Source organism: Syngnathus acus, chromosome 12 (assembly GCF_901709675.1).
Source record: "Syngnathus acus chromosome 12, fSynAcu1.2, whole genome shotgun sequence".
NCBI lineage: Eukaryota > Metazoa > Chordata > Actinopteri > Syngnathiformes > Syngnathidae > Syngnathus > Syngnathus acus.
The window spans coordinates 8,862,313-8,886,407 of record NC_051097.1 but is presented as its reverse complement, the minus strand read 5'-3'; the positions used below and the strand labels follow the sequence as shown (position 1 = coordinate 8,886,407).

General features: G+C 40.6%; 1 protein-coding gene across 1 annotated transcript in view; it reads right to left on the bottom strand.

Moving 5' to 3' along the window:
- The window catches only part of mmp17a (matrix metallopeptidase 17a), a 34,808-nt gene extending 14,320 nt beyond the window's left edge, over positions 1 to 20,488 (bottom strand). The window contains exons 1-3 of the mRNA XM_037265721.1: positions 19,995 to 20,488; positions 672 to 804; positions 98 to 233 (exon numbers count right to left, since the gene is read on the bottom strand). Of these exons, the coding sequence (XP_037121616.1) occupies positions 98 to 233; positions 672 to 804; positions 19,995 to 20,078 (353 nt within the window). The 5' untranslated portion in view covers positions 20,079 to 20,488. The remainder of the gene's footprint in view (positions 1 to 97; positions 234 to 671; positions 805 to 19,994) is intronic.
- Positions 20,489 to 24,095: the final 3,607 nt, after the last annotated feature.

Here is a 24,095-nt window from a genome sequence, read left to right as displayed (position 1 = left end):
TCATACGTCAGATTTTTGATTTGATTCAATTTACAGAAACATTAGAAAATAGACAAAATGTTACTCCAAAGATTGATTGTAAAATTTAGATGAATACCTCCAAGAAAGATGCCTTTTGGTCCATTTGTTTGGAGTGTTCAGGCTACGCTTTCTACGGCCCGCTGGACCCTCAAGTGCGGGAACATCTGGCAGAGAACATCTGGGGGTTTTCATGAGCCCCAATGTGGCTTGATCTGAGGCGAGACAAAAAAAAAAATCGATTTAAACCACCCTGTTAGGTATGTCCTTTATTTCAGATTTGCCAGAAAACAAAACAAACAAAAATGTTCATTGAGTATCTTCAGCACAACCACTCAGATTCAATTACAAGTCTATACATTTGCGCACACTGTGTTTTTGAATGATTATATTACAGATTGAAGATTGCTCTACACTCATGCATGTGAGATGAGAAAGGGCCGGCGTGTGTTTGTAAGTGGATAGCGCGCAGTGTATGAAGATTTACGACGCAGTGTTTGTGAGCCAGCGCGGGATGTGCACTTATCATTCTTCCGCTGTCACAATGTTTTATTCACCTCGGCGCAATCTCAAGAGCGATTATAAATTTGCATTCAACGCCCGGCGACACATGCTGTGGTCATGCATAAAATACACGTCAAAAACATACGCACCGAAGACTCCGGTCTCCTTGAGTCCTCCGAACTTCTGCATGGCTTTGATGGCCTTGGTCAGGGCCTCCTTGGTTTGAAGTTGGCCGGTCACGGGGTCGGGGGGTGGGAGGTAACCAAACTTGCTCAGCCAGTCCTGAAGCGGGAAAATGGAGATGGATAGGTCAGCATCCATCCATCCATGCATCCATGCATCCGTCCATCCATCCATGCATCCATCCATCCATCCATCCATGCATCCATGACAAGTCAAGTCATCCATCCTTGCTTCCATCCATCCATCCATCCATCCATCCATCCTTACTTCCATCCATCCATCCATGTCAAGTCAAGTCAAGTCAAGTCAAGTCAAGTCATCCATCCATCCATCCATCCATCCATGCATCCATCCATCCATCCATCCATCCATCCATCCATCCATCCATCCATCCATCCATCCATCCTTACTTCCATCCATGTCAAGTCAAGTCATCCATCCTTGCTTCCATCCATCCATCCATCCATCCATCCATGCATCCATGTCAAGTCAAGTCAAGTCAAGTCAAGTCAAGTCAAGTCATCCATCCATCCATCCATCCATCCATCCATCCATCCATGTCAAGTCAAGTCAAGTCAAGTCAAGTCAAGTCAAGTCAAGTCAAGTCAAGTCATCCATCCATCCATCCATCCATCCATCCATCCATCCATCCATCCATCCATCCATCCATCCATCCATCCATCCATCCATCCATCCGAATCATTAAGAATGTTGCATAACTAAGCCACAAGAATTAAGTCAGCTGCAACTGCCCAAGACCCCCCCCCCAATCACCCTCCTTCACCCCTCCCATCCCAAAAGCGGTGCAAATCCTTTTGGCATAAACCTGCCATGCTCACTAACAAACCAAATGATAACAATCAAACCTGCCCGGCTGATGTAAGAAGCAAAATTTAAAGGCGACCGCTGGCTCGATTCAGCAGCGATGCAAAGCCAAAGGAAAAAGCAAACGGCAATTTGTCACTGAATATGCTTTTGCGCTTAGGTGGTTATAAAGTTATTCCCTTGGTTTTAAATGTTTGTGGGAGGAGAGTTACAGCCGAGGCTGTGTTTATGCCGATGAGCCGCCGCAGTGATATTTCTGTACTCATTTTGCCATGAAATTGCATTTATGTTCAAACCTGCCCAAGCCCCTTATCGCAATTCATCACTGGGCAATTTAGTTTTTTTGTTGTTGTTGTTGTTGTTTGCTGGGCGCACACATGCAAAGACATTTCCAAATTGACAAATCATCTTCCAAGTTACGCTTGGCCTCTTTCATTCTCGCAAACGGTTTTCATCTACTGCAGGTACGCCAGGCTATTATGGATCGCAATAAATCAGCTTCCTGTTTATTCTGCTCCTGACAGCAGAATTTCTAATCTTGAATTAATATTCAGGGTTGACTATATTAGCCGTTTTAACCTTCGGGTACCTCGGAAATCACTCGGCCACCTTCTTCCTTTTGCTTATGTTTGACAGCTGATGAGAAAAGTGTTCTCCCTAATTTAAAGGATGGACTTTGTTGGCATTTTTTTCGAATTGTCATAGACAATCAATAGCAATTTGAATGAATTCTATACGTAAATGGATATTGTAGGCTTTGCAATTTTCATATCTGCTGTATCAATTGTGCATTGTTTGTTTTGGAGTCATTACTGGTGCCAATTAGCGTTCCGCTTCTTCTTCTTTCTTGTTTTAATGGATTCTTTCGGGTTCTTTTTCTATCATACGGCTGCTGTTGTGGCTTCTGCTGCTGCTCTTGTATGCGGCGTGACAAAATCATTAATGGGATTTTGGTCACACGAGCTGTTGAATTCGATATTACACCAGCAGGAGATGGGCATGAGAACTGATCATTACAAATTCATCAAAATTTGATGGAATTGAGCATTAACAAACTCCTCTGGTGACTCAGAACATTAAAATGAATGCTATTAATCCATTCTAGGCAATGCAAAACAAACAAAAAATATTTTGTTTATTTGTGAGAAAAAATAGCACTCTAATATTGCAAAAAATAAAATACTGCATTGAAATGGTTAAAAAGAACTAAAATTAAATCATCAGTCACATTTTTGGCTTCAATTCAAAGGACGGTGTGCGCCGTTGGGGGGAGTACAAAACAGACGTACAAATATACACAGCGACTCGCAAAGCAGCAGGAACATTACACTTATTTATTTAGTTTGACAATTTATTCCATTTTGGAGTCAGTAAGCTTTGTAGATGTTGTAGAAACAATCTAAGTTTGCTAGCTTAATCTGTGATTAAGTGTGACATGAGTGGGTTGACGCAGATGGCTGAGGCTCTGGTTTTCTTTAATCAGGCATTATTTAGATACACAGAAGATGAGATACAACGCTGTCAAATGATGTCCAACACTTTGCTTTTGTTGCTCTTGCATTTGGAGAAACATCCGAAGTTGAGCCTCGGCGAAATTTGCTTTGCTCTTTTTTTTTTGGACTAAAAAGTGACACATATACAAAACCTGACATTAGCAAACACAATTTTGAGTTCCCCTGTTGTGGGCCGATAAAGTGGAACACGTCGACTGCAAGAGGTTATTTGAGTCCCAACTCAAGTCGTACAAGCTCGTAAATGTTACTAAAGCTGAGAATATGATTTCATACTCAATAAAGTTGTGCAATGACAAAATAACCTCCTCAAATAAAGCCTTAGCTAGTTACGCTTTGCCCATTTTACACAGGAAGTTGAACAATGTGCTTTAAAGCTCATTAAGATGTGACGTGAGTATATTTGCAATATATTCTTTATATTGATACCGTTCAAGTGATTTCATTTATTTCCCAATTGGTTTCATTATTTGAACAAATTCTCTCAGCAGCCCAGAAGAGAATTTTTTTTTACGCTCGAGTGGAGTTATAAAGAAAAGTAGGGACGGGTGAGTACAGATATTTCATTTGTGCATACAATTATATCATTATGTTAGATCCTCTCATCTCATTTGTATTATTTTTTTTATATATCTAAAGTGGCTGTATAAGAGTGGAAATGAGGTACATGAGTCACGTCAAGTGGTCCTTCCGGTACGGTAATTCAGAGAGTGAGTCACAGACATTAAGAGGTTCTGTGAAGGTAGGCATAAAATTAAATGATATGATTTCATTATTCATCTTGCATCGAGCATACATGACTACACTCTTAAAAACGCTGAGACTTTCCGGTATTATAAAGAAATATATTTTAGAATAATGAGGTTTTTTTAATATTAGATTTCTTCTTAATTAGACACTTTGAAACCGCAGTTGTTTACTTGTAAAAAAAAAAAAAACTAGACTAAAAAAAGTAGCCGATTTAATATTAACAAGATGCCGAGCGATGTAGAAAAACCAGCACACATCGATAGTTGGAAATATAACGTGCCCTCTTGACAACCCTTATTCACTGCTTCACTAAAGGTATCTGCTTTTTAATTATACAACGCTGTTTATGGTGCCGCTGTAAACCACCGCGGCAAACTCAATGCTGTGAAAATCTTGACAGCGGTGCGTACGCTGACCTGAAAATATTCCCACATTCCCTTTCCTATTTATATATGGATGTACTGTATGCAGTCATGTGGAATAGAGTGTGATTGTTTCTAGGTGTGTATTAAATTGTTGTTACTTTTGGTATGGAATTACTACACAGCAGGTGGTCAGATGAATAAAAGATAAATAAATACGGAATAAATAATTGCAGCGAGAATTCACCAAAGGTGTAAGCAACAAAAACATCACGAACCACAGTTTCATAGCATTAACTAATGTATTCTGAAAAATATCAAATAGCAATAATCAAATCCTAAGCCTCCGTCCTTGAAAAAAAAAACATTTTTATTTGATCCAAAGCGCTACAAATCAATTGCTTGCACACGTTTGCTATGCTATTTGAGCCGCTCTCTGATTCATTCATACATAAATTGTCCATGAGAATCCAGTTGGCCAATGATTTATATATTCCATTTCATGCTACATTATCTTCCAGATAAAATTAGTTGTCTTCAAAATGCTGTGATGGTCCAGACTAGTACAGTTGTGTAAGCTTGACAGCAGCTATCATAGTTCTGCCCATTTTATCTTTCCATCACGCCATCAACTTTCACTCCTACATTTATTTATATCCAAGAAAAAGAACAGATCCTAGTCTGTGTGCGGTTGTGACGGGAACAGTGAACGACTGAGAATAAAACCAAAAATGGGCGTGAGAGAACACTTGTGTCTTTAACTAGCTCCTTATTAATCATCACGCTTCACAATCCTGTCACATGCTCTCGTCTCAAAGGTCAGCCTTCCTCTTTCCATCTCCTTAGAAACCTCAACTTGTTTTGTCCTCCTTCTTTTTGTGAGACGTTCCATCCAACAAAACGTCTCTGTTTTCCTCAACGAACAGCTGTAAGCCCTTCAAACTGGCTATTATTCACATGCCACGAGTTACCGTGCTTTCCCATAGAAATGCTAATGATGCTAACGCTAGTTAGTGTAAAACCCTTTCAATCGGTTGTTGTGTAATCGGTAAGCGTTCTGCTCCACTTTACAAAACAATTTCGGGTTGCTATGTCATCCTTGGCAGTGAAAAAGCCTCAATTTAGGCGCCAAGTTTGCACCGAAATGACCTTCGACAACCCAACTTTAAACACAATCTTTCTCAACTCACAAAGGTGCCGACTTCATTTCAAGTCCAAGGCCAGAACGTAAATGTCAACAACTCTCGGAGGCTTACTGTGCAGTTAGTAGACTGTTGCTACAGAAACATTTTCATTTTTCTAAATGTACTGATGTTGGACTAATTTAATCCGTATATGCTGCCAACAACTTGGATTGCGCTAAAGGCGTTTTCTTTTAAGTGCGGGCAATATTTTTTCATTAAAAACATTAGTAAATGTTGGAATAGATTGTTTTGGCCCGGATCCCACACTTTGTGTGAAAGCGTTTTGTCGAGTGAGACGCTGGCACGCTCCGTTGTGTGTATGCATGACACTGACGGCATATGTTGACCCCCGCGGTCACGCTTAATCAGAGATGTTCCTTTACTCCGTGTGTGTGTGTGTGTGTGTGTATGTGTGGTAACGAGTGAGAAAGACAATTAAACTTGCAAGAATGAAGCATGTGGGCGGGTGGAAAATTGTATAAAATTAACAATGGTTTTCTATTCTTCAAAGTTCCCCGATTTTAAAATGGTATCGACCCCCACCGAGAGTACCGATACTCGCCCATCCCTATTCAAATAATGATCATCTATGGGGGGGAAATTAACAAATCAAACACAGCTGACTGACTCAACAGTGCCTCTGCTGGTTATAGCCAAGTACTGCAATCCATTTTGAAACTAACTTGAAAAAAACGCCACACAAGTTGGCTTTTTTTTTTTCATATTCTCTCGTTGAGTCAGATTGTCAGGAGTGTCAATTTTGTTCTTAAGACTGCTAAATCATATATGTCAGTTTCCTGGCTAAGGACTGCCTCTTCTTTTTAAGCGCTGCGGTTGATTAAGAGGGAAAGAAAACATTCTTGGGGGTTAGGTGGAGTGTTTCAAGTGGGCCTTAACCTTTAAACAGCGCACCACAAGACCTTGCATTTGAAAGGCTGCAGAGGGTTCTTTCATCTTCAGACATTTAGTAGACTTCATACAGTATGGAGCAAAATTGCCCTGTGGTGGAGAGAGGCTGGCTGGCGCTTGCTATATGTGAGTTTGTGGCCCTGAGGACCACATAAAAGTCAGATTTCCTCCTAAGGTGAAAAGAGCAATCATTCTTTTTTTTTTTGCTCTGTCCCATATATTATTAGCATTTTCCCCCTCCTAAAGCCATCAAGTATCCTCGGCCTTGGGATAGCGGCGAGCCACACAGGGCGATAGGAAATTGAAAGCGGAGTCGGTTTTTTGAGCATTAGCGATCGGGGTTGTAAATAAAATATTTGATTTGATCAATATGAAATGGAAGAATTTTTTATGCTAAGTTATCTATGCCAAGTTTATTTTTGCTTGGGGATACGTTTTGAGAGGGATGTTTTGCGGTTCGGAAGAGGTCACGAGTTCATCGATTCAAATCAGAAAATGGTCTTTTGTTTTGTATCCAATGTTGGAGCTGAAATGTTTCATGTGCAGTTGAAGTCATTTAAGCGTGTGTTTATACCACAAGGGGCTTTTGAGGTTTCCTCTCCCGTGGTGTGCGATTTGTTTGCTGGAGTCGGAATGCGGGTGCCTCAAAAAAGGTGAGTAGCCCGGTACGGAAGGTCAGGCGATTCGAAAACATAAACACTTAGGGCAACAACTTTATTTCGAGTTAGATCTCACAAAAGTAGTCATACTGTGCGACCTCACTCACATTGGTAAGATTTCAGAGAAACATGTTTTGCTTTTTCGTCTGCTTTTGATTGTCAAATATAAACCAAACACAGGACCGGCGTTAAAAACGGATTTTAAGGACCAATCATAAATTTTCATCTTGACTATTAAAACGTTTCTTTAAGCTCAGTTAAATTGGATTTTTTTTTTTTACATCTATAGCCGTCATTGGTAGAGAACGAATGAATAGATTGCCTTTTTTCGTAACGCTAAGTTAAAACGACTTAGGTAATTATGCTTTTAGGCTAAGGATTTGATTTTATTGTCCGTCCCTCACATGCGGTGATAGTCATCTGCCCTATTTGAAAAGTACTCGGCTTCACACAGATGGCACGTCCCCCCCCCCCGCCTGCTGCATCACTCATCAGACAATAAATAAAACGCTCCTAAAATGGACCACGCGACTGCCTCGTTGTAAAACTTCACACCGAGGTTCCACCGTAGCCACGCTAGGCCGTTGCTTAATTGCGCATACATCCGGCATAATTTAATTTTGCGAGCCTACGTGAAGCCACAAAAGAAGTACGTGCTCGCGCTCGGGTCTCCGTGTCTCCTAGCAAGTGTGTGACAGAGAGGATTAAAATGCGGCTGGTAAATGAATCATTTAATCCCCAGCTTAGAGACAGCTGGTTCCACGGAGAGTCGAGACACAGCTCCTGTCTGTTGACTGAGGCGTTGCAGGAGACAACAAAAGACGGGCGAAGGCGGGAAGAAATGAGAAAGCCAGGCTTTCTTTTCTTGATCTTCAACCCTGTGACCTGGAGGTGTCTGGTTAATGGAGCACACCATTTGTTCAATCCTCTTATAGGCCGCCAAGGATGTTCATGGAGGAAGCTGTGATGATAGAAATAAACACACGGCTATGTGATCCAATACATGTAATGCCATTAGGTGAGCGCGCCCGTCCGTCTATTGAGCAAAGATGACGAGTCAGCTCTTACATCAGAGTCTTTCAAATGAGAAAAAAAAATGATGTCAAGGTCCACAAAATGGAAAGCAACCTTTAAAACATCTGGAGATCTTTACCAACAAAGAAACCCCATAGTGACAACACTAAGGATTAACCCCATGATGTCTTGGTCCAACTAAAAAACCTGATGTTGTAGCTGCAGGGAGTCCCACAGTTTCCGTTCCAAGTGAAGGACACTTTGACCTTCTGCCAAAACTTCAGCTGTCCACTGAAGCTCAGCCCTTTCACCTCTACTCATATTCAGCCGCCACTGGTGCTTCAGTTGAAGTCACGATGAGCTCTCCAAAACGATTGCGGCTTGTTGGACAAGCAAGAGAGCAGATGAGCTCATGGATGATAAATATGTCCATAAAAATTTTCTACTTCACACTGGACACTACTGCCCAGCCCAGATTTTCATGCTAGCAGAACACGGTCATGTTATCACAGCAAATCAATTGTTTTGCCCATTTATTTTAATCACAGAGCTGTCAAATGAATCGATTAATCGTCAACTTTTCGATTATCAAATACTACTGCCTAGCCCAAATTTTAATGCTAGCAGAACGCGGTCATGTTATCACAGCAGATCAATTGTTATGCCCATCTAAGAGCTGTCAATCGATTAATCGACAACTTTTCTATGATCAAATTAATCGACAACTATCAGAATACCATTTGTGACGAAAATTTTTTTCAAATACTCATGATATATCATCAACCTCTAAAAGCTAAATGCACTGGCGCAAATTATCTGCACACAGCAATAAAATAATATTTTTATAAATACGTCGCATGTCATGAAGTAACTGTCAGCATGTTGGTCATGTGCAAGTGTAACTGGAGCTTGTTTTTAAAAGAAAGAAAATTCGGCGGCTCCCCTCAGGGAATCGGTGTCTTAATGTTCTTTGAAGTTCTTGGTCTCCATGGGTGGGAATGTGGCACGGCAGCAGGCCAACGCCGCAAACACAAGGATTGGGTAACGGCCGCCCGCCGTCCCTGCTGTTGCGTTCATCCCATAAGCCACACACACACACACACACACACACAAGTACACACACAAACATGCTGCCTGACAGTTTCGCACGGCTATCACATATGCAATCCTCTATCGGAAATAATCCTTATCTTTTGAGTGTATGCCCACGAGTTTTTTTTTTGTTCTTCATTTTTTAATGCATCTGATCTCAAAGGTAATCTGATTCCCCCCGTCATTTGTTTCTTATTAATTTCAATCTAGGGGCTCATTTTTCTTTCAGATGACGTTGGGAGAACGGATACCCGCCTCAAAGCCTCAACTTGAAAGGGAAAATATACATTCTGTAACATTATTTATAGCTTACAAGTGTTATTTAAAGGGACGCAAAGGTCAAGCAAACGGCCTTGCTTGTTCCACATTAGTTTTAACGATTGTACGTACGTTCTCAACTGCGGCTGCTTCCTGAGTTGACTTTTCCCTCCAGTGTAATAAAACAACCAGAAACTAGCGCATAACTCCAAAACAAAGAAGCTTACTTCAGCCGTCACGTGGATTTAAAACAATGGCAGCTTAATTTGTAGCTTTGACATGACCTGACATTTCTACTGTGAGCTTTTTTTTTTTTTTTACAAAATAAAAAAAATCCAATAAATGCACTATTGCCTGAATGAAACTTCATTAACCGTTCGATGTGTAACACTGGATCTTATTTCATTGTTAACCGGCATATAAATGTGAAATGTCTTTAACCAGCGCTAATGTCATGATGTAGAAACTAATTGCATCTTTGCCATCTGATTATGCGTGACAGACGAGTTAGCGGTGTGAAGGGAAGTGAAGGACAGCGAAAAGGGAGTCTCTTCGCTTCAAGATTTCATGCATTGGACTTCCTAATGAAGGGTAAAACAAAAGTGAGACAACAATAATAATACTACTAATAATAATACTAATAATAACAACAACAACAACAATAATAATAACACTAATAATAATCAATTGAGAGTTCCTTTTCTACATCTCACAAAAATCTGTTGCCAATTTAGTTGCGCTGTACAAAAGTGTCGTCAGCCCACACAGCCGAAAGTGACAATCACAAAGCCTTCTTTTTCTTCTTCCTCGAGCATTTATGATTTTGCAACTGCCGCAGAATCATTGTGGGGTGGCTCGACAATGGCGTGACAATTCCATTTTGTGGAAACAGATGTAGTGGTTAGAGAGTGACTCAAGCTAGCAAGCTAAACATAGAATTCAACGTTTGGTTACAAGTCGAGTGCGCAAAGGAGGCTAAAATATCTGAAAGTCTGTCAAAAAAACAAACAAATCAAAAGTCATTATCATCACGATAAGCCTTTCAAACTTTACTCAGTTTACTTGTTTGTCTTCACTCCTCGCCTGGAGCACACCAAAACTTTTATCAGCGGCTCTAGAAATCAGTTCCAAAAAAAAAAAAAAGGCCATCAAAACAAACAGAAGTTCTATTTAGAGTCACCCGCAGCTGCAGGCTGTAAAAAGAACACAAACCGGTAGGTGAGGAGCAGCCATTGTGACTTCACTAGGGAGTTATCTGACAAAGATGAGTAGCGGGGGGTGAAAAAAAAAAAACCCAAAGGTGCTGTGTGCACCTGCAGGAAGACACAAGCTGTCAAGATATATGCGATTTAATTAGCAGGAAAGGCTGAGAAATGCTCGAGCGGACCTACAACAATAACGACAGCCTCGCTGTAGATCGAGTGATTCTCCAACAGCCTTCAAGCGCACGTTCGCAAAAGCCAGCCTCATGGCAACGCTAAAGAATGGAGAGTTCAATCGAACAAAATGAGCCGCAGAGGGAGTTTGCTCGTCTCGCGATCCGACACGCCGGCGGCGGCCGGGGAATTGGGGTCAAAGGTCAAACTCGGCAGGTCCTCGGTGATGTTGATAGACGTCGGTAGGCTACCGTCGCCATTAGCTCGGAAAAGCATTTACCGCGGAAATGTTACGACCAAATACAATTTGTTTTTACGTTAGCGGACAGAAAATTTGGTTGTCTACAATGAAGTCGTAAACATGACAAATGATCTGCTGTGAAAAAAATACCAAGCCATTTGTTCTTATTGAGATTTATGGGATAGTCAACATACCAAAGGATTCTGGTGACCCACTAAGGTACACGAGACTGGAAGTCGGTCAATCAAACATGAGTTAAAAGAAAAAAGTCAATTTCTTTTTCACAATTACGGGCAATCATTTTTCAGTGAATGTGACACACAGAACCCGGGGAAAACTCAGACGAGCACGGGAAGAACATCCAAACGCCACAAAGGAAGGGCAAGATTAGAAACCGGAGCCTTTCGACCGTGACCAGACGTGCACACCACATGTGTGCCTGCTTTTTGACGATGACATCATCAACTTTTTTTTTCCAGCAATACCTTTTACCTTATTCAACTCAAACAAAAGTACAGCTGAGGCTCGGAGATAACGTCTTGACATTCAGCTGTAATAAACTGAAAAACTCCAGCCGACTGGTTCGTGCAGAGATTCATGAAAACGTTAATATGTAACCCCAATCGTGACAGGAATATCCATTCCGTAGCCCTCCCAAAAAAATTAACTTGAGCTAGTGTAATTTGCAAAAAAGCAAAACCTAACACTCATTGATTGGAAGATGTACGACTGTTTTCATGAAATACAAGTAAAGCCAAAAAAAAGCCTGAGGTCTTTTAATACAATGAATGTTCAATATCACAGGAACAAGATCAAATAACATCGCAAGATGCTAGCTCGGAAAAAACATAAAATAATTAGGTTGGTTTTGTTAACCACAGCTGTTCTTTGAACAATACAATCCTAAAAATCCAATTGCAACTTTCTAACACATACAGAAAGTGATGAGAGTAATTATTATTATTTTTTTTAAAAATAAATTGCTTCATTGTGCTAATCAAAGGGATTTTGTCGGCCATGTTGGATGTCAAGATCAATAGCTCGGTTTGAAACAGAATGACTCGTGGACTGTCTCGTTTTTGTTTGCTTGTTTTTCCTGCATGCTAATCATATGCGGCGGCTATATTAATTGTTTTACTTAATGGCCCAAACAGCTTGGCTTGCGTTAGCTAAAACGACACTAACATTAGCTTCAAGGCGAGATAGCGGTTAGCATGCTGGGGAGTCAGCTGCCATTCCGGTAATCATAATCCTCCACTTCTGACATGTACGTTTAATATAATACCACAGCGACAATCAATTATCAAAACTTTTATTTAACATAAGAAAACTTTTTTTTTCCCCAGACCCAGTGGTGGATGTCTGAAGTTTCAATGTCGCTACATATGTTAACAGCTGCTGTTCTTGTCATTTCCACTGTCTCCTGCTGCCGATGTTCCCCCGAACAGACGGAGCACATTCTGCCACAGGTTCTGCTAGAACACGCACGGTGACACCAGCACTCTGCCCCTAATAATTAATGTGTCAAAGCAAATGTCAATAACACGTGGGCTGTCTGAGTCAAGGATTTGTTTTGCAAAGAAATAAATAGAAAAGGTCATAAATAAGAAATGCCAGCCCCAAAATAAAATCCATTCACAGTCCCAGCCACCTCCGTTTGAATTCATTTTGCGTCAACATTTTCTATTTCTGCGTGAATCTTTCACCAACTAAAACTGGAATACGGCTGTGACGCGTTAATCACTTTGTGCTAACGGTAAATTAATTTTTACCGAGAACCTTGAGGAATAAACCGACTTGTAGCTTCTTTGTAAATATGCGGATCATGGCTGTTTGATCAAAGCTCTTTTTATGGCAATTTTGATTCAAAAGATGTTAATTAAAAAACATAAATTGCCCTTTCACTTGAGACTCTCAGCAGAGTCGTAATAGTAACATAAGTCATATTTGGATGAAATTCTTGACATTGTTTTTTGGGGGTGAACGAGGGATGTAGAGTGACCAAATATTGCACAAATGTGAAAATCTCTAAAGAAAACAGTCCTGACTTAATGCAAGTTCCACGGTTGCCTGTACAGTGTAGAAAAATTCCCCCAACTCCAGGTGGATATGTAAAGTGGATACTAGGTGTGTTGCAGGAATATTTGATCTTTCTTTGACCTAGTTTGGTAGTCTTTGCTTTTTCACCATACAACAACAAAAAATGTGGCCATTTCAACTTGTGGAGAAAAAAAAATCCATATTAAAGCATGTGACATCAAGCGCTGTAGGGTGAAATAAATGAATACAAATAAAAAATAAAATAAAAAGAAACATAAATGTAATCAGATGTATTATTGCAATTTGAATAGCCCATTAAGTATTTTAGAATGTTCTGGTCAAGAGGTATTAAGAGGTTCTTGGAAGAACTACATTGAAAAAAATAGAAAAGAAGCAGATTGGCTGTTAATCATCAGTTAATAACTATGTCAGAGTTCCTCCGTCCGCCCTCTAAACACCATTTCATCATGTTGCAGAAGATAAATCGACACAGAGATGTATAAACTCAGCTTTGGCTGGCAGCCGGCGCTTTGGGATGCCTCAGATGTAGGTTTTTCTTCTTTGGCCCCAACACACAAATCAATTTAGATAAAAAAATGATTACGATATGTTTTCCGTTCAAAACATCAAACGTGTACGTCCCCCCCACCCCGTTGTTCTAAATCCAGCCAGGTCCAGATTATAAACCTTTGAGGCGGCAATTCTCAATGGAAATTATATATTGACAACTTTCTACAAATGTTGATTTTGTCGACGCCAAGGCCTGCTGCTTCAATTCAGACAAGAATGAAATTAGGCATGCGCAAACAAAAGCTGATGCTGTCGGTTCTCGTCCAAACCGATGACTAAGTTTGTTTGCTAGACATTTCAGTTTATTTGAGGCTCACTAAAAACAGGAAATAATTAAACACCTTTTCTCGCTAGCCCTTTAACTGCGCTATCGATCGCACAGAAACTCAACATTGAAAAGTTAAAACACGGTGACATTATCGTGTCGGGTTCCCAGATTGCCTAAAGGCTTGAGGTTGCGTAAGGTAACCTCCTCAGACTCGATTTGGGTTTTGAAATATGCAACTCAAGCCAAAGCAAAGATCTCAGGAGAGTTAGCTAGCATAAAGTAAGCGAAAGGGTTGTTCCCTCTAGCAAGAACGTTCTCGGAAAATAAAACAAAATGTGACAGGATGAAAGGAGACGTTCATTTGTGGCTTCTTCATGGCTGCTCGTTGTTGATGTGAGATCATTAAATTGCTCTTGTAGAACACACATTGTGTGTAATAAGTCTCCAGAATGTCCCCAATTAAAGGGGGAACAAAAAAACAACCAATTAGCCAATTCATACCACAAGCACGTCAAGATACAATTGAGAATGGAAAGTCATTTGTGTTGCTCTGATTTGTTTTCTCTTTTCTATGTCGGTTTTTATGCCTTGATTACATCTGATTATATTCTTTCATGGCAGAGGCGTAGCCAAGCCGGGGCGAGCCGGGGCGGCGCCCCGGTTAGGACTCCCTGCGCCCCGGTTGAAAAAAAAATAAAAAAAATCGAGCTTTTTCGATTCTTCATTTTCATGCCGTTTTTTTCTTTCGGTCTTGCGCGAATGTGCTTGCGCTATTCTATGTGCGCGATGTTATCCATTCACCGTTTGCCTCCCGGACCCGGATGTTGTTTTAGCGATCAGCGAACGGCGTGGGTGATGTTCGATTTTTTTTCCTGTGAGCGTGCGCCCCTACTGGAAAAATTCCTGGCTACGCCTCTGTTTCATGGTTATTACTTGTGATCAGTCAGCAGCGATTCGAAATCTGTGTCGCGCTCTCAGCGGCCGAGGACATGTTTGAGGCAAATATAGCCGACCCAAATTACTGGACGGACAAAAAGGCCCTGGCCCATTTTCAGTAAATACGGTGAGTCTAACAGCAAATTATTTTACTTTCTTGCTTTCAGATAGAAACAAAAACATGTTCACATTCTGAGAGCATTGTTTTCTCATTCTGCAAGCGCTATTGGTTAAAAAAATTCAAAGTGTGCGTCTTTTTATTTGAGTTAAGAAGCACGTCGGGTTCCCGTCACTCTTGCCGGAGGACAAAATCAGCTATGCGTGTTACTCCAGGCAACGATGCTATTTTGTTTTTAAAGATAACAAGCCAACAACGCTTTGAATTTGAACTCAGCGTGCCTCCAAAGGCAAAAACTTCAAGAGGAACCCGGTCGGCTTGGCTTTGCGGTGGATTCAGTTTGCTCGGTGAGCCTTTTGGACTATTTGACTCCAACGTGAATACGCAGGCGGCAAACCTCAAGCGACGGCTGTAATTACGAGATCGGGTTCTCTGAATGGCATTGCTAGCCTTCATCTTGAGGTATGACTGGGCCTCACTTAAAATAGGAAGGCCACATGGACTTGATTTGGGGGGTTATTACTTGGAAAGGCTGAGAGCTTGCCAGCTTGTTTCCAAGTCGCAGTTGCCGTAAGTCATGAAATGGCCAAGAATGAATGAGAGAATTGGGAAATCATATGCAGCTGAGAGGAAACCCTTATTCTTTTTTTTCTTCTTCTTCCTCATTACAACCTTCTTGAACTCACAGGCTGGATTTACAGTGCAGGTGTTCAATTCCTATTTCGTGCCTCCACACGATTTTATTTAAATCTATAGAGCTAAATTACAGTTTTTACTTATACTGAATAACATGAAATGAAACGTGTGCTTCAAATGCACCGGATTACAAAATGTTTTATTCGGCACTTCTGGGATGGAGTTTTTTTTCACCGTCTTCATTTTGCATATTTTTTACTTGACCCTTTGTTATTTCATAACACCAATCCCCTCTCAGTACTTCTCCTGGACTTTCACTACATCCAATTTTCTCGCTGAGCCTCCTTCTATCCTCGGGCCTTTGGGTGTAATCAGACAGACCATGATGGGCCAGTCTAAGAAAGCCTCCTACGTGAGGAGAAGGAGGTAGAAGGAGCAGATGAACACCAGTTGTACAGAAATTAAATCATTAAAACTCTCGTCCCGTTCGGAAACAAAACTAAATGATGATTTTTGATTTTGTGCGCTAGCATTGCTTACTAAGGGATGAAGAATTAATAACACAGGAATGCGCGGGGAAACAGACCGAAGTGGTATCGACTTGAAGTAAATGCCATGAATCAAAGATACTAACTGAATCTGAAGAGTCTTTCGGTGTAAATGATTCACCTGATGGAGTAAAACAGTTGAGGTGTTAAGAGCGGGATATTTTACTTTCAGCCGATCAATTGCCAAATAACACATCTGGAATGCCAAGTTGTAGGGTATGATTCTTAAGCGGGGAAAGAGAATCTGTATTCCGCCAAGTGGTCATTTTATTTTGACTGGTCGACAGTCAGATTGATTGTACATTTCTCGCCGGTGAGCCATGAGTCACAACTTTAAACCAAACCGATTTCCTCTCCTTGACTTTACGGCACTATTTGTCTTTGTTGAATATTAGAAAAAAATCATGAAGCGTAGAAGGATATTAATGTCAAGGTGATCGTATTTTAGTAAATATTTTAAGATGGCCGTAACTACGTCGGAATTCCAACGACGATATTGCATAAAAACATAAAACAGTACAGTCTACATTGACACATGGGTAAGGGTCACAGTTAGATTTTTCTTTCTTAAGACAATAAAAAGTATGACAATGGTTTGACAACACAAGGCTAGCTGTCTTTCATTAAGAAGCTTCCATAGGAACCAGAATGTCTCAGTGAAGAGAATTTAAGAGAACTGAATTTTGGCAAACAAGACGAAGGTCATTCTTTTTATTTCCTCCAGCTTGAAACATGACAGAGAATAATTGAAGAAAGAACCACACAGTGAGATTTCAGAAGAAGCGCTTCCTGTGACAGACTGTGTGCTAGCTTCCCAGCAAGGCGTCCGGCTCATGTCACAGTGCCATAGACAATAAAGACCTCAAAAACTTGCTTGGTGTTCAAAAAGATTCCATTTGCAAACTGAGAGATGGATTAGCGAACGTAACATAACTCAAAATTTGCGCCGATGTCAACAACACGTCGTCCTGAAATCAAGTTGACATTGTATTTCATGGCACTTGTTGCCGGCCTTTAGCGGTGACCTTAGCGTTAGCAGCTAGCCGCTAAGCAAGTCCTAGATTGGCGTGAGCTTAATTCTTCTTTAGCCAAGCAAAAATAGATTTTTTTTATCCTAATCCTGTATTCATTATTCAATTCAATTTTCAGTAGGATATCCAAATACCAAATTATTCAACGTGACATCATCTCAGAGCCGTGAGATCTGCACAAACATCCGTTACATCATCTGGGATCATAAATCTGCTCCATATTGATTAATATTCAGACAGAGATTCTTCCATGGCGTTAAAAAGAAACAATTCATTCAATGAATCGATGGCTCAAATGGAGTCAAACGTGACTGTTGGGAAACGATACAAATGTGTCTGGAGATCAGCTACCTAATTATTCATTTCTACAGGGAGCGGTATATGACGTCATTTCATCCTCCGATCTACTTGTGTCATTCTTGCGTGTCAACAGGAATGCTGCTCATTCAGGTGTGTGGATCCTTTGGGAACTTCTTCAGTTACTTCAGTAGGAGAGCGGGGTGGGGGGTGGGGGGGGGGGGAAGAAAGAGTCCTCCTGGGGAAAATAAGCCGATGAGCACAAAGCAAAAGCGTATTGTGTTTTAGGTGTTATGACTCAAGTGCTGAAACTGCACATCGGCGCGCTGCGGCTACACAGTATATCACGGCGGAGAGCAGCAGAGCAATAATACCGTTGATGTGAGCTGTGGAGTGCGCGCCATGTGGTTGTTATGGACACCAAGATCACGGCGTGGGTGTGCAAACATATAAAGGAGTCATCATACATATGATGGAATGATTATTTTGTGATTAAGTGCTTTTTATATTCTTGGGCAGTTAGGACGCCCACGTGCGTACGTCGTAAGTACTTGATCTGATCAATTTGGTGTGGTGGGAAAGTGTGGCAATGTCCTCCGGTTCCCTCTTGTACCGTGTGGCCAACTCAGAAATATCCCGGGCTGATCACACTGATTATTTGTCTCGGTTAAATGATGTTCACTATCGCTAATGAACTTGAAATTGGAATTAAAATGCTGAGAGATGAGAGGGCACACAAGTCGGGGAAAGAAACGAACAGCAGATTAAGACGTAGGCTAATATATTGCGGTCATACAATTTGGAAATGAGCAAAATCTGACTGGAAATCTGTTTTTTATCGTGTTTTTGAGCATCTATTGGAAAAAAGTTTTGGATGTTGCATTCGAATTTTCATGATTGTTGAGAGGCTAACAGAGTATTTAGAAAAGTTTAGTTAAAAAATTGTCCGTAAATGATTACTCAATTCGAATAGTTGTCGATTAATCGATTAATTTCTAGAAGTCTTTAAAATTCACATTCATTCCAACTAAATTGAGCCCCAGAGGGAATACCATCAATTATTTCCGTGCTTTTTTTTTTCCCAGAGAGAGTTTTCAGACAAATATGAAATATTAAACCTTCCAAGCGGCCCGCAGAAGAAGAAAAAAAAACACTAACCACATAACAGGGACAACCGATGAAAGTTACACTTCCATGTCTTTGTCACAATTTGACATTTTGTCAGAAACTTGAAAACCAAAGATTATTTAACAGCAGCGGGATCACTTGAAAAGTTTACCAGCAACTTTCTACCTTTAATTCCAAACCTCAAAGCTCCTCTGTTGAACACACACACACACAAAAAAAAAACAATACTACAGTTTGGGCCGACTGGGTGCATTTCAGTTCAGCTCAATACTCAAAGGAAAAAACTGCTAGAGTCTGTTCCGAAAATGCTGCCTGAGCCATTAAACCAAAGCAAACTTGTGCATTTTCGAAATGTAACAAACAATGCAGTGGAAGTTCAATTTTCAAATACAATTGGTCCACGCTTTTATTTTCCGGAGTCTATGCTAGCTGATTATAGGCACAAGGACGTCAACATCCCTCGCCAGTCATTAATGAGCACATCTACTGTGGAGATAGACATTCAGTCACTAATTGGGAACAGAAGTCAGGCGATTGAAGCATGACACCATCAGAGACCGCAGCAGCATATTTATTTTCTTATTTCCATGCAGAAGAGGTTTTGTTAAATGATCTAGTGCAACCAATTCAGACAGATAAAAATAGTTAACAGACTCTGTTCTACCCTATAGTCAGATGCGATTGCCTCAAGCTAACCAGCTACGCTAATGAGGCAGACACAAAGAATTCATTCTGAAATTTGCAACCAATTAACAATTTAGTGTTGGAGAGAACCAACAGAAAATCCATTAAAAGTACAGGAAAAACATTAGAGCTTGGCTTGAATCCCAAAACTGAAAGACTAGCAGGGATGAGAAGCGTAGATTGTGCTGTGTTGAAGAAGTTCAAATCCTCCACGTTTTGGACTACGAGCACCTGCGTGCTGCTTATGTCAGTATTTGCGGATTTAAAGGACAATTAATACGTTTTCTAACAGCGGATAAGTCACCCGCTTGACGTTTAGCTTCACAAGCAGTCAAACGGGAAGTTCTCGTTGCAATTTGCACGAGTGAGAAAAGCCTTGATGTCATAATCTCGCCTGCTTGGTGGGCTGACGTCTGTGACAGTGAGCTCCTCTTATTATCGACGACGGATGCTGTCGGGAAAGATGGACAGATCCCTTTTCATTTATTTGTCATGGATGAGTGTTTCGCCGCCTCGCAGTTCTGAGGTTTCACTGAATTGACTGATTGTCAATAGGTGTGAATGTGAGATTGAATGTGACCCGTGATTGACCGGCGACCAATCCTGGGTGTAAACAGCCTCTTGATCAAAGTTTGCTGAGTACAAGTCGTATAAATGATGGATGGATGATTATTTCTGTTTCCTTCAAAAAGACCTGGAAGAGGCTCACCAAACGTTTTTTTTTTTTTACAGCATGATCATTTGGCTGCAGTGGGCATGATAACATTCACAGATATTTTGTTGATGAATTCAATAAGGATGCTTGCAGGTTATTGGTGCAGAAAAAAAAAAAAGTCATCTGTAGTAACTTACCACCCCTGTGTCCTCCCTCTCGGTTTGCGGGGGAGCCGCTCCGCTCAGCGGCAGCATCCACAGAATGGGCAGCAGAAGCAGCATCTCCGCGCATATATTCCTCGTCCACTTGGGAAAAGCCAGAGAAAGAAATTCACGCCCTTAGAAGCCGGCTGGTACAGCAGGGCTCACGCGACAACCCGGGACGCAGCATCCAGTGAGATTTAAAAAAAAGAAAAAAAAAAAAATTAAAAATACAAAAAAGTCCTGCAGCTAAAGTGTCAAATGTGCAAAAACATTCAACCTCACTGAAGAACACATTGAAAATATTTAACAGGTGAGACGCACCGCACCTGTTCATGCAGTCCGACTCGGAGCTTTACAGCGCCAACTAATGATGCAAAGACTAAAGGAATATTCCGGTTCGGATAAAGATCCAGTGCGCGACGTGCAGTAGTGCTCCCCTCATGACCGGAGTGGCTCCAGGCAGCTCTGCTCCAAGTAAGTAAGCAGCTGCACAGAACGCGCAGATAAGCAGAGACAATTAACGGCAACGCAGCCTACTTCCTAGATAGACCGTCAAAATAAAAGCATGAGTATCGAACAGCTTTTTGTGGACGCTACCATACCTAGTAGGCCATACTCGAGGGTATTTTTTTCAAGTATTTTAAAATAAACATTGGTATAAATTAATAGTCACACAAGTAAATAAATAAATAAAAATGTTGTCATTATTGGTTAGATGTATTTAAAGAATCTACAAATATATACTGCAAAGTTGTTGAAGACGTTTGAACATAAAGTCACTTAAATATCTTGGGATAGAACGTCAAATGTAGACAAATTACAATTATTTTTTTTCCATCTGCATCTAAGAACCTCCTATATAAGCGAGTATTCATATCGTAAACTTTTTCTGTCAGACTGCATTTCTAAGAAATATTACAGTACATATAACCACCATTTCAAATTGCCCTGTTGCACAGAAAAACTGATCCAGCATAAGAAACCATTTGATCTGGTTTTGCATGAGCAATCAGCTAAATAGGCCCTCTCCCCCCGAAAAATTAATAAACATAATTCATTTGAACAAAAGGTAACAAATTAATCTGCAAAAAAATCTTTGGCTTCAATCAGGAGCTTTTACTCTGAAGTGCATTATTCTAACTTCCTGTTGGCGCCCATTGAATATTGTGTGCTTTATTTAAACAGCTGTGAGAGAGTTGAAAAATTGAGGGCATGCTTCAATTTAGGCTGTCATTAGTCACACCCCCCAAAAAGAATTAGATCATAACAAGTCTTCAAAGAAAGCATTACTAACTGGCTGCCCCTGATAATGTGAAGCAATATAATGGTGTTAGGATTTTCACTGTATCTGATTCAACTGCTTTTTATTTCCCATAGCACGGATAATAATGCCGTTTGTTGCAGAATTATAGCGGAATTAACATATAAATTTCCATTATGTTGCTGGAGCAGAATTGACCTCTTCATTGGTAATTGAGTTTATTCGACTTGAAACCTTCGCCGGTCGTTTGGGGAGTTTTGTTGTCCGTGTCTTATAAACAAGCGTGATCTCGTGTATCGGTTAAAATAAGCGGAATTAGCTTTAGAGTCAATTAAAAAGCTATTGTTAGAAGTATCTGCATTTCATTTTCTTATTTGAAAGTAAAGCCATTGAGGGAGCTTAATGACAAAGTCACTCAAGTGGAAGAATGAAGTTCAAGCCCTCAATGGGAAGATTATCCACCTCCCGGCAATACCATCTCCGAAAACCTTGAGATAAGAATTCATCGCTGGTTATTATTGTGTACGCTCCAGGGTGGTGGTAGAAAGACAAGCCTCTAAAAGGAATTTGATTAGAGACAATTAGCTCGCTGTTTTAGAACATGTCATCTGATCAAATGAAGAATCCACAGAATCTTTCTGGTTGATTCCTGACTAGTTTTCTATTTTCCATTGTCCTGAAGAAGTGATATCTGCAACCTGCAAACATTCCTGAACTTGTACAGTCACTCCTGGTTAGCACCTCCATAAGTGCCATGGCCAGAAGGGTAACAGTATCTCTTTGCACATTTTCAAGAGTGTGGAAGAAATACCAGGAGACAGGCCAGTATATCAGGAGAAGCGGGAGGGCAACAACCCAACAGCAAGACTGATTTGTACTTCTTTGTGTAAGGAGATGGAGGAGGAGCACTGCCAAAGACCAACATACTGACCTTCAACAAGCCATGTGAGCAACCAACCAAGACCTAACATCCGGGCCAGACAATGAAACACAGTCGAAGGATTTTGCTTCATTCAGTGCGTGAGGAGTTAGCTAGCTAGCAAAAGATGGATAGCAATATATTTTGATTTTTTAAATGTTATCCCGTACAGAATGCAAATGAAATCACTTCAGCAACTGTGCTCCAAAAGGAATTAAATGTTAGTTGTGAGACGTTACGCTTGGCTCAAAGAGATGCCGAGTTTGAAAGATTAAAGGTTTTAACAACACATCAGCAGACAACGTTAACTTTGATAATAGTCTTAGTCGGAATTAGCAGACTATCTCCTAAGAAACAGCTTTGGTGTCTAATGAATGAGCACACACGTTTATTCAAAGACGTCAACATCTTAACACATTTTGAAAGAGCCAACACATCAAAATGGTACATGAATGTTCTTATTGCTTTCATGCTGTGTTGTTTACTCAACATGACCAAGACAGCACGCTGCGATCGTCGAATCGATATTTGTGTATTTACATCTCCAGCTCGTCAGTAGAAACATTGCGAGAAAATTCCACCCCAGTGCAGAATTTTCATTTACAGGAAAGTCTACTGGGGTTTTTAAAAAGAAAAGATTTCTCCTTTCTTCCATGAAGGGGAACAGGGCAGTGTGGGGAAAAAAAAAAAATGTGTTCATCCCCAGGAGAAATTAAAAAGACCAGTCATGGGTCAGTTTTGAAAAATGCAAATCCATTTGCTGTAATCTTGAGAATGTTTCGTTTTAATTTAGCTGAGAACGTTCACAAATGTTGTTTTGTTGGCTTCTACCACTGGCGGAGCTAGGATGTTTTCCCTGGGGGGGGGTTGTGGGGTGGGGGGCAAGCCTATATCAGGGAAAATAAGTCAATTATCTGGCCTGGCACCTGGTATGCTTCAGGGGGGGGGCAGTGCCCCTGCGTTGCCCTCTCTAGCGCTGCCACTGGCTGCTACTGCTGGCATGAAGCCCCAAACAGACAAAGAGGATGAAAATGTGCAGGTTGAAAAAAGCACCACTTTGGAGGGCTGTGCACAGGCACTTCTCATTCCATTACCAACCATTTGAAAAGACGCTCCAAAGTGCACTCGTGTTCCACGGCAGCTTTGTTTTCGAAAATTAAAATATATCGAGGGTAGCGCATATTAATGTGTTGTGTACGTATGAAAGTAGCTCGACTGATGTAACAAGCTTCAAGTGGACAGCAATAGTTGCTTCACATTGAAACACTGATGGAAAAACTGCCCCATGTTTAACTCAAACTTAATGGAATTAGTTTTTCGAAATTGTTGCACGAGTGAATTTTTCAAGGGCTTGAAGAGAAAAAAATGACAGCAAGCAACAACCGGGATATTCTCGTATATTTTCCATTAGGCATTGTGTAAACCTTTAGTTAGTCCTGGTAGCTTTCGTAAGTGTCTATTAAAAAAAATAAATGGAAGTCTGTTTTGGATTTGTGTCACATTTAGAAAATGCTCTATAGATTTTTCTTATGAAAAATAATGAATCATGTTGGAGCAATTTGTTGGGTCAGAGTGCAACAGAATTTAAACTCGCTATGCATTGAATATCACGGCAAGCTGAATTATCATCATTATGTTTTGGTGTTGATTTCATTTCTTTGAAACAGAGCACTTCAATATATTTCTGTAACAACAAACAGCAAGACCATCTGTTGCCAGACATTTGCATAACAAATCGTACATTTACATCGAAAACAAATGCATTGAAAATACTCAAATAAAATGTCATACATCCAGAGAATAAATTAATTTCTCGCCATTGGACATTTCATTATCTGACTACTTAGCATATGCTTGACAGTTCTTGTATTTAATTTAACCCGAGTTTGACAGTTTGGAGTTTTTGTTCGTTGGC